Raw genomic sequence first — 13100 nt, 5'->3', positions numbered from 1 at the left:
TGAGCATTTGCATGCTATCAAGGTTGCTTCTGGGAGGTGATGTTATAAAGGCACATAGGTGCCTATATTGCCTTTATAAAACAGTACTTTCCAAGAACACCTTCACCCTAATTTATTTATAAAAAAATTCAATCAAATTTAATTGCTTTCTTCCGGACATATGTGCATAAAAAATGATAATGGGACTTCATATCAGAGGCATAAGGTTCAGTATAACTTTACATCATTAGAACCGCCTTCTGTATTTATAATCATTAGTCTCAAAGTTCCCAAACATTTCTTCCATCAATAATCAAGGAGCGGAGGAGTAGCCTAGTGGTTAGTGCAGTGGACTTTGATCTTTGGGAACTGAGTTCGATTCCCACTGCAGCTCTTGTGACTCCGGGCAAGTCACCTAACCCTCCATTGCCCCTGGAACAAAATAAGTTCCTGAATATATGTAAACCGCTTTGAATGTAGTTGCAAAAACCTCAGAAAGGCAGTATATCAAGTCCCATTTCCCTTCCCTTCAATATTGTACCCAAATTGTAAAAATGTGGAATAAAAAAGAGAAGCCAATGACACCAATGCAATCAAGTTTCAACGCTGGCTCTGTGTCTGCATGGTACCTGGCTTGAAGTATGTTTATGGAGTATTGATGCAAGAGCTGTTTGGGGAATTTGGGACTAATGATTATAAATACAGACGGCGGTTCTAACTCTGAAGTTATACTGAACTTTATGTCTCTGATATGAAGTCCGTTATTTATAATTTTTTATGCATATACGTCTGAGAGGAAGCAATTAAATTTGATTGAAACATTTTTTTAATAAATAAATATTTAATAAAGCTAGAAACATCTGCAAAACAGATATGCACATATATTTTATTGGGTTTGGACATAAAATTATTTCTATATACTTTAAATACACTTTACTTTATAAAATGAGATCTCCCAATATATATATTCTTGGTATTTGGTCAGATAGTTAAGCCTAAAGTACCAACAAAAGTAACAAAGACTTGCATCAAAAATAAATGATTTAACTAGGAAATTGCAATATTAGAAGTCATCAAATAGAGAGAGAGAAGTGATTGTACACGTCATAAAATATCAAATGACAAGCTACATCATAGGCAGGCAGCCTGTAGCCTACATCCCAATCCTGCTATGCACCACCAATGTTTATAGTAACTCTGGCCCACTCCTATCTGTTGGATGTTTCCACATTTTCCACCACTAAGTCCTCTACTCGATCTGCTAGCATCATCCCTCAGATCCTTAGATGCCCTAATATGAGTGTGTCATTAAAGGTGGACCTACAGAACTCTGAATGATGATGGCAGAGCCACTGGCAGGAGTGTTATGGTTCCATCACGGTGGCATTGCCTAATGGGGTCTGAAGAGGGAAGGAACAACGGCAGAATTTTAAGCTCCTCTTACTGACTTCTAGAGGTCTTAGTTCTGCTGCAGTTTTGCTTAGGCCATATGAGACATTTGCATACCAAGGAGGCACATGCAGATCTCTCAAATGAACATTCATTGTGGATATCCTGAAAACCTGACTGGCTGGAGTGACACCAGGACCAGGTTTGGGACCCACTGGCTTAGGCAATCAAAAGTCCTTGAATTCTTATTCTTAATTAGTTTTTGAACATTTCTACAATTGTTCTTTCATCTAAAAAGTTTACTGTGTAGATCAGTAAAACAAAATGTATTTTTATGCATCCTGAATTTTATTTTTACAGATAGCAAAATGTGAAAAATGTACAAGGAATAAACATTATTGGGCACTGTATATTAAAAAAAAAAGTGGTTTACAAATCTGTATCTTTTAAATTTGTTACATATGTTATGAGTGAAACCAACCATTTCTTGTTTAGGATTCACTTAAAAGCTATGGCAGTATAAATAAGACGACCACAATTAGATTCTTCCAGAGCACAACCATTAAATTTTGTACAGTATTGATATATATATCAATATATATAATGTAATATATATATATATATATATATATATATATATATATATATAACATTTTCAGACAGAACTGATACATTCCTCTCACTGAAACACTGAGAACATAATAGCAGTATGTAGAACTCAGGCTCTAATTTCACCCTTTGGATGGATTTAACTATTTTATTTAGTTTTTCTTTTACATTGTGTATGTTTTTTGTAAAACCATACAGAACTGTAGATGTTACATCAATGTTTTAAACATTAAACATCACATTATGGGGTAGGGCAAGGATGTAGGGCTAATTTCAGTACACTCCATAGAAGACCTGAGGTCATAAGAGTACAGGCTGAAGGCCATCATATTTACATTTTGAGCACCAGTTTATAGAGGGGTTGAGTGGGATATGGGAGAGGTAAGATAACTATAAAATCGGGATCACAGATCTGCTTGTTCCTAGAATTGGCTATGGCAATCTGAATACAATCCACTGTTGTAACGTTGTGTTGCTACAAAGCTTGTTGTACAAATTTGATCCTGAATAAAAACCATTTGAAATTAAAAATTAAACATCACATTAGTACTTTGATACTACAGCTGAAAAGAATTAAGGAGGAAGACAGAGGTATCCAAACCTTGAAAAATAAGATAAAGTCATTTTTCCTTGGATGCACTACTCTTTTGTTATATCACTCTTTTTCTAGTAACACTGGAAACAAGAGGGCTATATTTTATCAGAAAACCGATGTGCTTTGCTTCTGCTCTATGGATCTTGCTACTACCTTCCCCCAGGATCTTCATTTATCCCGAAGCATGAGGGAATCTCTTTGTATGCACAAGGCTGACCCTGCTTCCTATTTAGAAACCTAGAAGAGGACAGAGGGCAAAGCAGATGAGCATGTGTTGCCTCAGTTGCTCCCACTCCCACTGCACTGCTACTACTGCTACCACCTGGACCATGATTGGGTGTCATCTAACTTCTCTCTCAGTCTGAGATTTAAAAAACAGTACCCTACAATGGGAGATGGGGAAACTGCAATGAGGAGGAGGAGGAAGATTTGGTCCTTGCACTTTCAGAAATGTTCCGGCACCCTCTCAAGTCTCCTGTTAAGATATAACGCAAACACCATTGCTCTTATCACCTTGTGTACAAAGAATACTGTTATTAAGATGGTAGATCCATGCTCTAGTTGGAAAAGTCTAGAATTGGGTGGCAAATTAAAAGTATGTTCTTTTATGAAACACCAAGAAAACAAGTAATTTCAGGTTCCCATATGAGAGTAGCCTGGATGGTACAACTCATCTACTCTGTGTGTGTGCAAACAGTGGGAGAGGGACATGGAGTTGTTTCCACCATGTCCTCATCACTACTACTAAAAACATAAACGAACCCCGATCAGTAAGTCCAGGCTGAACAGATTTTTCAGATTACAGATTTGGTGGAAGATTGTGTCTGACCCTCATGGTACAATGCAACCAAAAACCACCACAAATAAATCTTCCTTCTGCTGCACAGCATGGAGAACTGAATGAAGCCAGAGACTGAAGAACTTCATGAGACAATAGAGAGCACAGCAGTTTTGACATCATAATTTTTGAAAAAGGTTCCGAAGTCATTGGGGTGGGGGGGGGGGGGGGGGGGGGGTTGTGCTCCACTGGACTATCAGGAAAATATTTTTTAAAAGGTTCTGGGGTCACCGGGGGGGGGGGGGGGGGGGGGGGGGGGTGGGGGTGGACCACTAGGGAAATAAGATGCAGAGGGGGGGGGGGGGGGGGTGTTATGGTCCATTGGACCACCAGGGAAATTTTAAAAAATAATTCAGAGGTAGGAAGCAAAAGCAAGTAGCCTTTATAGCTTCCTGCATGTGCTTCTCTCCTCTCCGACAGCTCCAGAACAGTCGTAAAATTTGCTCGTTAAATTAGGGCTGCTCTGGAGCTGTGCATCCTGTGGAATACACAGATTATGACTAGGGATGTGTGTAGGTAAAAGAATTTTGACCAGTTTTGTTTTTCCATCCAGTTCTTCCTATTTTAGGATTTTTTTTTCAGTTAGAGTTACACATTTAATAGCTATTTTTAAAAGTACGCTATAGCCTTTTAATGTGCACTAATCGACTTTCTACATGTTAATTCTTAGGTTACTGCACATTAAATCATTTCAGTGTGCACTAAATTTAAGGTGCACTAACAAATGCGCATTCCTAGTGGCAAAAGTCTTTGGCATCCTAGTAGGATAGATTATTGGACTGTGGTCCACACTCATAGCTGAAACTGTCTCTGCTAATCCCCACCTGTGATGTCACATCTCAGACAAATAAATGAACAAACCAAAAATGTAAGTGCTTCAAACAATATCAGACCCAGAAAACCAGCAGCAAAGGGATCATCCGAGTATGATTGCATTCCAGCTTATTGTAAGACCACAAGACATCCTCACTAAATACTACAGCAATGCATAGAAAAAGGAGTCAAACTTACTATTAATGTTGATGGCTGGCAGCACTATAGACATTTTTGGTCTTGATGTCTTGTTCCGGTTGATTGCAGGCAATAGCAGATGATCCTTGAAAACACAAGATTACACTTATTATCCAACATTTTATAGGGAAGAGTTGTCTAGTACAGTGGTTCTCAAACCTGTCAGGGTATGATACATACCTGTAGCAGTTGTTCTCCGAGGACAGCAGGCTGATTGTTCTCACGACTGGGTTGACGTCCGCGGCAGCCCCCACCAACCGGAAGAAGCTTCGCGGGACGGTCGGCACGCAGGCCACGCCCACCGCGCATGCGCGGCCGCCTTCCCGCCCGTGCGCGACCGCTCCCGCCAGTTGAATGACAAGCAATAAAATATGAAACACACAACTCCAAAGGGGAGGAGGGAGGGTAGGTGAGAACAATCAGCCTGCTGTCCTCGGAGAACAACTGCTACAGGTATGTATCATACCCTTTCTCCGAGGACAAGCAGGCTGCTTGTTCTCACGACTGGGGTATCCCTAGCTCTCAGGCTCACTCAAAACAATAACCCAGGTCAATTGAACCTCGCAACGGCGAGGGTACAACAGAAATTGACCTACGAAGAACAACTAACTGAGAGTGCAGCCTGACCAGAATAAATTCGGGTCCTGGAGGGTGGAGTTGGATTTACACCCCAAACAGATTCTGCAACACCGACTGCCCGAACCGACTGTCGCGTCGGGTATCCTGCTGGAGGCAGTAATGAGATGTGAATGTGTGGACAGATGACCACGTCGCAGCCTTGCAGATCTCTTCAATAGTGGCTGACTTCAAGTGGGCCACCGACGCTGCCATGGCTCTGACACTATGAGCCGTGACATGACCCTCAAGAGTCAGCCCAGCCTGGGCGTAAGTGAAGGAAATGCAATCTGCTAGCCAATTGGAGATGGTGCGTTTCCCGACAGCGACCCCTAGCCTGTTAGGGTCGAAAGAAATAAACAATTGGGCGGACTGTCTGTTGGGCTGTGTCCGCTCCAAGTAGAAGGCCAATGCTCTCTTGCAGTCCAATGTGTGCAACTGACGTTCAGCAGGGCGGGTATGCGGCCTGGGGAAGAATGTTGGCAAGACAATTGACTGGTTAAGATGGAACTCCGACACCACCTTCGGCAGGAACTTTGGGTGAGTGCGGAGCACTACTCTGTTGTGATGAAATTTAGTATATGGAGCATGAGCTACTAGGGCTTGAAGCTCACTGACCCTACGAGCTGAAGTAACTGCCACCAAGAAAATGACCTTCCAGGTCAAGTACTTCAGATGGCAGGTATTCAGTGGCTCAAAAGGAGGTTTCATCAGCTGGGTGAGGACGACGTTGAGATCCCATGACACAGTAGGAGGCTTGATAGGGGGCTTTGACAAAAGCAAGCCTCTCATGAATCGAACGACTAAAGGCTCTCCAGAGATGGCTTTACCTTCCACACGATAATGGTAAGCACTAATCGCACTAAGGTGATTCCTTACTGAGTTGGTCTTGAGGCCAGACTCTGATAAGTGCAGAAGGTATTCAAGCAGGTTCTGTGCAGGGCAAGAACGAGGTTCTAGGGCCTTGCTCTCACACCAAACGACAAACCTCCTCCACTTGAAAAAGTAACTCTTTTTAGTGGAATCCTTCCTAGAGGCAAGCAAGACCCGGGAGACACCCTCAGACAGACCCAACGCAGCGAAGTCTACGCCCTCAACATCCAGGCCGTGAGAGCCAGGGATTGAAGGTTGGGGTGCAGCAACGCTCCGTCGTTCTGCGAAATGAGAGTCGGAAAACACTCCAATCTCCACGGTTCTTCGGAGGACAACTCCAGAAGAAGAGGGAACCAGATCTGACGGGGCCAAAAGGGCGCTATCAGAATCATGGTGCCGCGGTCTTGCTTGAGCTTCAGTAAGGTCTTCCCCACCAAAGGTATGGGAGGATAAGCATACAGGAGGCCGGTCCCCCAATGAAGGAGAAAGGCATCTGACGCTAGCCTGCCGTGTGTCTGAGTCTGGAACAGAACAGAGGCAGCTTGTGGTTGGTCTGAGAGGCGAAAAGATCCACCGAGGGGGTGCCCCACTCTCGGAAGATCTTGCGTACCACTCTGGAATGGAGCGACCACTCGTGCGGTTGCATGACTCTGCTCAGTCTGTCGGCCAGACTGTTGTTTACGCCTGCCAGGTACGTGGCTTGGAGAAGCATGCCGAACCGACACGCCCAACGCCACATACCGACGGCTTCCTGACACAGGGGGCGAGATCCGGTGCCCCCCTGCTTGTTGACGTAATACATTGCAACCTGATTGTCTGTCCGAATTTGGATAATTTGGCAGGACAGCCGATCTCTGAAAGCCTTCAGTGCGTTCCAGATCGCTCGGAGCTCCAGGAGGTTGAACTGCAGATCCTTTTCCTGGAGGGACCACAGACCCTGGGTGTGAAGCCCATCGACATGGGCTCCCCACCCCAGGCGAGATGCATCCGTCGTCAGCACTTTCGTGGGCTGCGGAATTTGGAATGGACGTCCCAGGGTCAAATTGGTCCGTATGGTCCACCAGAGCAGTGAAGTGCGGCAACTGGTGGAGAGGCGGATGACATCCTCTAGATTCCCGGTGGCTTGAAACCACTGGGAAGCTAGGGTCCATTGAGCAGATCTCATGTGCAGACGAGCCATGGGAGTCACATGAACTGTGGAGGCCATATGACCCAGAAGTCTCAACATCTGCCGAGCTGTGATCTGCTGAGACGCTCTGGTCTGCGAAGCCAGGGCCAAGAGATTGGTGGCCCTCGCTTCGGGAAGGTAGGCCTGAGCCGTCTGGGAATTCAGCAGCGCTCCTATGAATTCCAGAGACTGAGTTGGCTGGAGATGGGACTTTGGGTAATTTATCACAAACCCCAGCAGCTCCAGAAGTTGAATAGTGCACTGCATGGACCGGAGGGCTCCGGCCTCCGAGGTGTTCTTGACCAGCCAATCGTCGAGATATGGGAACACGTGCACTCCCAGCTTGCGTAGGTAGGCCGCTACCACCACGAGGCACTTTGTAAACACTCGTGGGGCAGAGGCGAGCCCAAAGGGCAGCACACAATACTGAAAGTGCCGTGCGCCCAGGCGGAATCTGAGATACTGTCTGTGAGCTGGCAGTATCGGGATGTGAGTGTATGCGTCCTTTAAATCCAGGGAACATAGCCAATCGTTTTTCTGAATCATTGGCAGAAGGGTGCCCAAGGAAAGCATCCTGAACTTTTCTTTGACCAGGAATTTGTTCAGGCCTCTCAGGTCTAGGATGGGACGCATCCCCCCTGTTTTCTTTTCCACAAGGAAGTACCTGGAATAGAATCCCTGCCCTTCCTGCCCGGGTGGTACGGGCTCGACCGCATTGGCGCTGAGAAGGGCGGAGAGTTCCTCTGCAAGTACCTGCTTGTGATGGGAGCTGAAAGACTGAGCTCCCGGGGGACAATTTGGAGGCAGGGAGGCCAAATTCAGGGCGTATCCGTACCGCACTATTTGGAGAACCCACTGGTCGGAGGTTATGAGAGGCCACCTTTGGTGAAAGAATTTTAACCTCCCTCCGACCGGCAGGTCGTCCGGTACGGACACTTGTAGGGCGGCTATGTTCCCATGGATCCAGTCAAAAGCCCGTCCCTGGCTTTTGCTGTGGAGGCGCAGGGGGCTGCTTAGGCGCACGCTGTTGACGGGAACGAGCGCGCTGGGGCTGTCCCTGTGCCTGACGAGGCCTTCGGGCCGGCTGGTTGTACCTACGCTTCGCAAAAGAATAGGGTGCAGCCTGCCGAGCCCGGGAAAAACGCCCGCCCGCGGAGGCGGGTGCTGAAGGCGCCCGGTCGGAGAGCTTGTCGAGAGCGGTTTCCCGCTGATGCAGTTGGTCAACCATCTGCTCGACCTTCTCGCCAAAAATATTATCCCCCCGGCAAGGGACGTCAGCCAGTCTCTGCTGGGTGCGGTTGTCCAGGTCAGAGGCACGCAGCCATGAGAGCCTGCGCATCACTATACCTTGGGCCGCAGCACGAGATGCCACGTCACAGGTGTCAAAAATCCCCCTGGACAGGAACTTTCTGCACGCCTTCAGCTGCCTGACCACCTCCTGATAAGGCCTGGACTGCTCCGGCGGGAGCTTATCGACCAGGTCCGCCAGCTGTTGCACATTGGTCCGCATGTGGATGCTCATATAGAGCAGGTAAGATTGGATGCGGGTCACGAGCATGGAGGATTGGTAGGCCTTCCTCCCAAATGAGTCCAGAGTGCGAGACTCCCGCCCCGGGGGCGCCGAGGCGGTATCCCTCGAACTCCGTGCCCTCTTGAGAGCAGAATCCACGACCGCTGAGTCATGGGGCAACTGGGGCCGCATGAGCTCTGGGTCAGAGTGGATCCTGTACTGGGACTCTGCTTTCTTGGGAATGGTGGGGTTAGTTAGTGGTCGCACCCAGTTCCGAAGCAGCGTCTCCTTCAGGACATTGTGCAGCGGTACCGTGGAGGACTCTCTAGGTGGTGATGGATAGTCGAGGACCTCGAGCATCTCGGCCCTCGGCTCTTCCACAGAGACCACGGGAAAGGGAATGCTTATAGACATATCCCGCACAAAGGAGGCAAAGGAGAGACTCTCAGGAGGTGAGAGCTTCCTCTCCGGTGACGGCGTGGGGTCCGAGGGAAGGCCCGTAGACTCCTCTGAGGAGAAATATCTCGGGTCCTCCTCTTCCCCCCACGAGTCCTCATCCTCGGTATCGGACATTAGCTCATGTAGCTGAGTCCGGTACCGGGCCCGGCTCGACGTCGAGGCACCAAGGTCTCGGTGTCGTCGAGCGCTGGACTCCCGCGCCGGCGGGGACGGAGCTCCCTCCATCGACGTCGACGGGGACTCCACCTGCGTGGCGGTCGAGACCGGCACCGCAAGCGGCGGCGGTGTCGACAGCCCCGGCGCCGGGCTAGAGCTCGCCGGCGCCACAGTCATCGGCGCCGGGGGCGCAAGCACCCCCGACGCCGGCACAGCCTGGCGCATCAGCCCTTCCAGGATCCCCGGAAGGATGGCTCTGAGGCACTCGTCCAGGCCCGCTGCCGGGAAAGGCGGTGGGGCCGGTAAGGGTGTCGGTGCCAGAAGCTGCTGGGGGCCAGGAGACGGCACCGAGGTGCCGGAACCCCGACGCGTCGGTACCTCCACCACCGACGGAGATCTCTCCTCTCTGCGATGACGCTTCGGCGTCGACTCCTCTTCAGGGTGCACCGAGGGCTCCCGGTGACGGCGCTTCTTATCTTTTTTCCGGTGCACGTCACCGGTGCCGGAGGGCATGGAGGAGGAGGAGGTCGATCCCCCTCGGTCTCGAGGGTACCGGGTCCGACAGGGTTCGGTCCCGTGGCTCACGAGTTGAGGGAGTGACCGGGGCCGACTGCCCACGCGGCCTCTCAACCCCACTCTCACCGGCGGACCGGCGGGCCAACGGGACCTGTTCTCCTGGGGTCGCTGCCATCGGTGCCGATGTCTCGGGCATCGATACCGGTACCGAAGAACCGGCCTTCGATACCGATGCCGTCGAGGTCGACGTCGAGGGGCCGGCGCAAGTTCCAAAAAGACGGTCCCGCAGAACTTGCCTCGCAACCTGAGTCCGTTTCCGGAGACCGAGACACAAAGCGCACGACTTGAGATTGTGCTCCGGCCCGAGGCACTGGAGGCACCAAGCGTGGGTGTCGGTCTGCGAGATCGGCCGGCCGCAGCGACCACACTTTTTAAATCCACTCGGGACCTTCGAGGACATCGACGGAAAAATCGCGTCGGCGAAGTCAAAGTCGGCAATGGTGGCTAAAATCACACCACGAAAAATTCAACCGACCGAGCGGCCACTAGGCCGCAACGTGGCGTCCCCGCTAGAAAGCGAGGGAAAAGGGGGAGCGCGTGCTCCACACGCGCAAAAAAAAAATTTCTCTTTTTTTTTTTTTTTAAAAACAATACAAACAAAAACAGAGGGAACCGAACGGTCCAAGCGACGATCCGCGTAAACGCGGTCGAAAATCCGGCGGCTGAACAGAGAGAGAGGCAAACGCACCACTCTCTCAGTCGCGGGAAAAAAGTAACTGGCGGGAGCGGTCGCGCACGGGGGGGGGGAAGGCGGCCGCGCATGCGCGGTGGGCGTGGCCTGCGTGCCGACCGTCCCGCGAAGCTTCTTCCGGTTGGTGGGGGCTGCCGCGGACGTCAACCCAGTCGTGAGAACAAGCAGCCTGCTTGTCCTCGGAGAACTGGGGGACCACCAGTCACTCAGGTTTTCAGGATATCCTTAATGAATATGAATCGTATTCCTAAATGAGAGCCCTCTATTTCAATCTAGTTACAAAGATCTCATAGGTCCCTATATAAAGTAACTACATATATTCCTGATATAAATTCTTTATTAGTACCCAAAATTCTTGGTGGTAGTTTAATATCACTGTGGTACCGAAGAAGAGAATGGATGATGACTAACCATAAGGAATAATGGTGATATTTCTACATTGGTAACAACAGGAAAACAGTTGTAATGCGTATACAAGGAAAAGTGGTTAAAAAAAAAGAAGAACATAATGCTGGCTAATGCACATCACAAATAATTACAAGAGTATGTAGCAGAGTGGACTCAGAAACATAGAAAAGTTAATATGGGAGGATTTAATTTACAGCTAAATAAGAATGTAGCCAGATATTTTTGCAATGATATGTCATCTCTGTATCTCTTCACGGGAAAGAGTGATAATGTAATGTATATGGTGTATAGCATGAATGTAGGAGGTTATCAGAGAATGCGTGAGATATGAAAGATTAGAAGAACCCAGCAAATTCCAATTACTGGTTTTATAAAGAACTTTTGGTACTAAAAGAATTTATATCAGGAATATATGTAATGAATATGCATGAGAGAGACCTGCATGCCTGCGATTTCCATTATATGCAAATTTCTCTCATGCATATTCATTAGGGATAGCCTGAAAAGCTGAGTTGCTGGTGATCCCCCAGGAAAGATGAGAACCACCGATAGAAAGCTTCATTCTCCACATTTAGCTATAGTTACCCAGCATAATTTTATAATTTATAACTTTTATTCCATCTTTATCCAAAGCAGAGTATAGTAATTTTGATACCATAGTTATTTCAGAAAGTATTTAACATGGGAATAGCCATATTTGGAACAGTTATAAATGCCATCAAACACACTGATATCCGATTGGTTTATGTCATGTGATGTCACTATGCTGTATGAAGTACAGGTGATACTATTCAGCATACATGAATTCAGCTAGAGGTTCACTTACAAACTGTCTTCTCTCTACATTCTTTAAGTATTACTTTAATTTAGCTTTTAGTACTTTGTTTTACATTTATAGAAATTTCAGTGCTTTCTTTAAGTGTTTGAGATGAGATGAACCCAACCAGCTGGAATAAAGCCTTGGGAACAACACTGAGTAGTACCCCTTAGGAAGCTGCTAAATAAATTGTTTCTGTCCTCAACGAATCACTCAAATTATCACTCTAATACTAAACTCTGAAGTATAATCTGTACCATAAACAGACAATGTACTATGTTTTAACCGTGCCTAGTGGGCCCTTGGTAAGAAATGATCTGTTCAACTCTCTTCCTGACCTCCCAGTACTCTGTTGAGTTCCAACTGTTTGACTCAGAAAAATAAACTGAACGTTTCCTCAATAAAATTTATTTTAAACAGACTTGAGCCTGCCATGAGTGGGAAAGCGTGGGGTACAAATGTAACAAAAATAAAAATCAACCAATCCTATATAATAAAACGCACCTACAACATTCTGAAGCTGACTGCATGGCTGAGGCATTCCTGCTCTCTGTATCCATCTCCTGAATTGACATCACTTACTTCCGGGTTTGTCACAAGCAGAAGTGACCAACCACACGAGGTTTCTCGGCTTCAGAATGTTGGCGGTGCATTCTATTAAATAGGATTGGTCAGTTCTTTGAAGCACAGCCAGAGCTCAGCGTCCTGCACAGTAACACCCAGACACCAGAGAGAGAGAGAGAGAGAGAGAGAGAGAGAGAGAGGGGGGGGGGGGGGTATCTGTCACACACACACACTCTCTCTCTCTCACAATCAATGTCTTTCTCACTCTCACACACTCTATATCTCGCACTGTATCACATTCACTCTCTATGTGTCACCCAGTCACTCACACACTCTTGGTCTCATACACTCGGTCTCACAGAGAGTCTGTGTCTCACACACACTGTATCTGTGTGAAACACACTCTCTCTCTCACACTGTCTCTCACATACGCACTTGCACACACTCATTCTCACACACACACTCTCTTTCTCACAGACACACTCACAACCAGACTCACTCTCTCTCTCACACACACACACTCGCACATTCACTCTCTCTCACACACACAGTCACTCTCACATACACTCTCTCAAACATACACACTCCGAGGAAAACCTTGCTAGCGCCCGTTTCATTTGTGTCAGAAACGGGCCTTTTTTTAACTAGTATTCAAATATCACCCTTCTTCTCATCAGCCTTATGCCTCACCCACCATTTCCATGTCTTGCTGCTCAACACCCGTATTACTCTTAAGTAAAACATGTCCTGTCATACTAGTAGAAACAAAAATCAAGCCCTGAGCTCTAGGTCAGAGTTAGATTTCTACCAGAAGCCTTCAGCTGAATAACCTGATCCAGACC

General features: G+C 47.6%; 1 protein-coding gene across 2 annotated transcripts in view; it reads right to left on the bottom strand.

Annotated features, from left to right (window-relative positions):
• Positions 1 to 2587: 2587 nt before the first annotated feature.
• The window catches only part of ATF6 (activating transcription factor 6), a 202492-nt gene continuing 191979 nt past the window's right edge, over positions 2588 to 13100 (bottom strand). The window contains exons 15-16 of one of the 2 annotated variants that reach the window (XM_030205966.1): positions 4422 to 4506; positions 2588 to 3047 (exon numbers count right to left, since the gene is read on the bottom strand). In XM_030205966.1, the coding sequence (XP_030061826.1) occupies positions 2956 to 3047; positions 4422 to 4506 (177 nt within the window). In that variant the 3' untranslated portion in view covers positions 2588 to 2955. The remainder of the gene's footprint in view (positions 3048 to 4421; positions 4507 to 13100) is intronic. The other variant, XM_030205964.1, reaches the window with a different exon arrangement.

This window comes from Microcaecilia unicolor, chromosome 6 (genome assembly GCF_901765095.1).
Source record: "Microcaecilia unicolor chromosome 6, aMicUni1.1, whole genome shotgun sequence".
NCBI lineage: Eukaryota > Metazoa > Chordata > Amphibia > Gymnophiona > Siphonopidae > Microcaecilia > Microcaecilia unicolor.
Note: the sequence above shows the minus strand (reverse complement) of the source record. Positions and strands in the feature narration are given on the sequence as shown.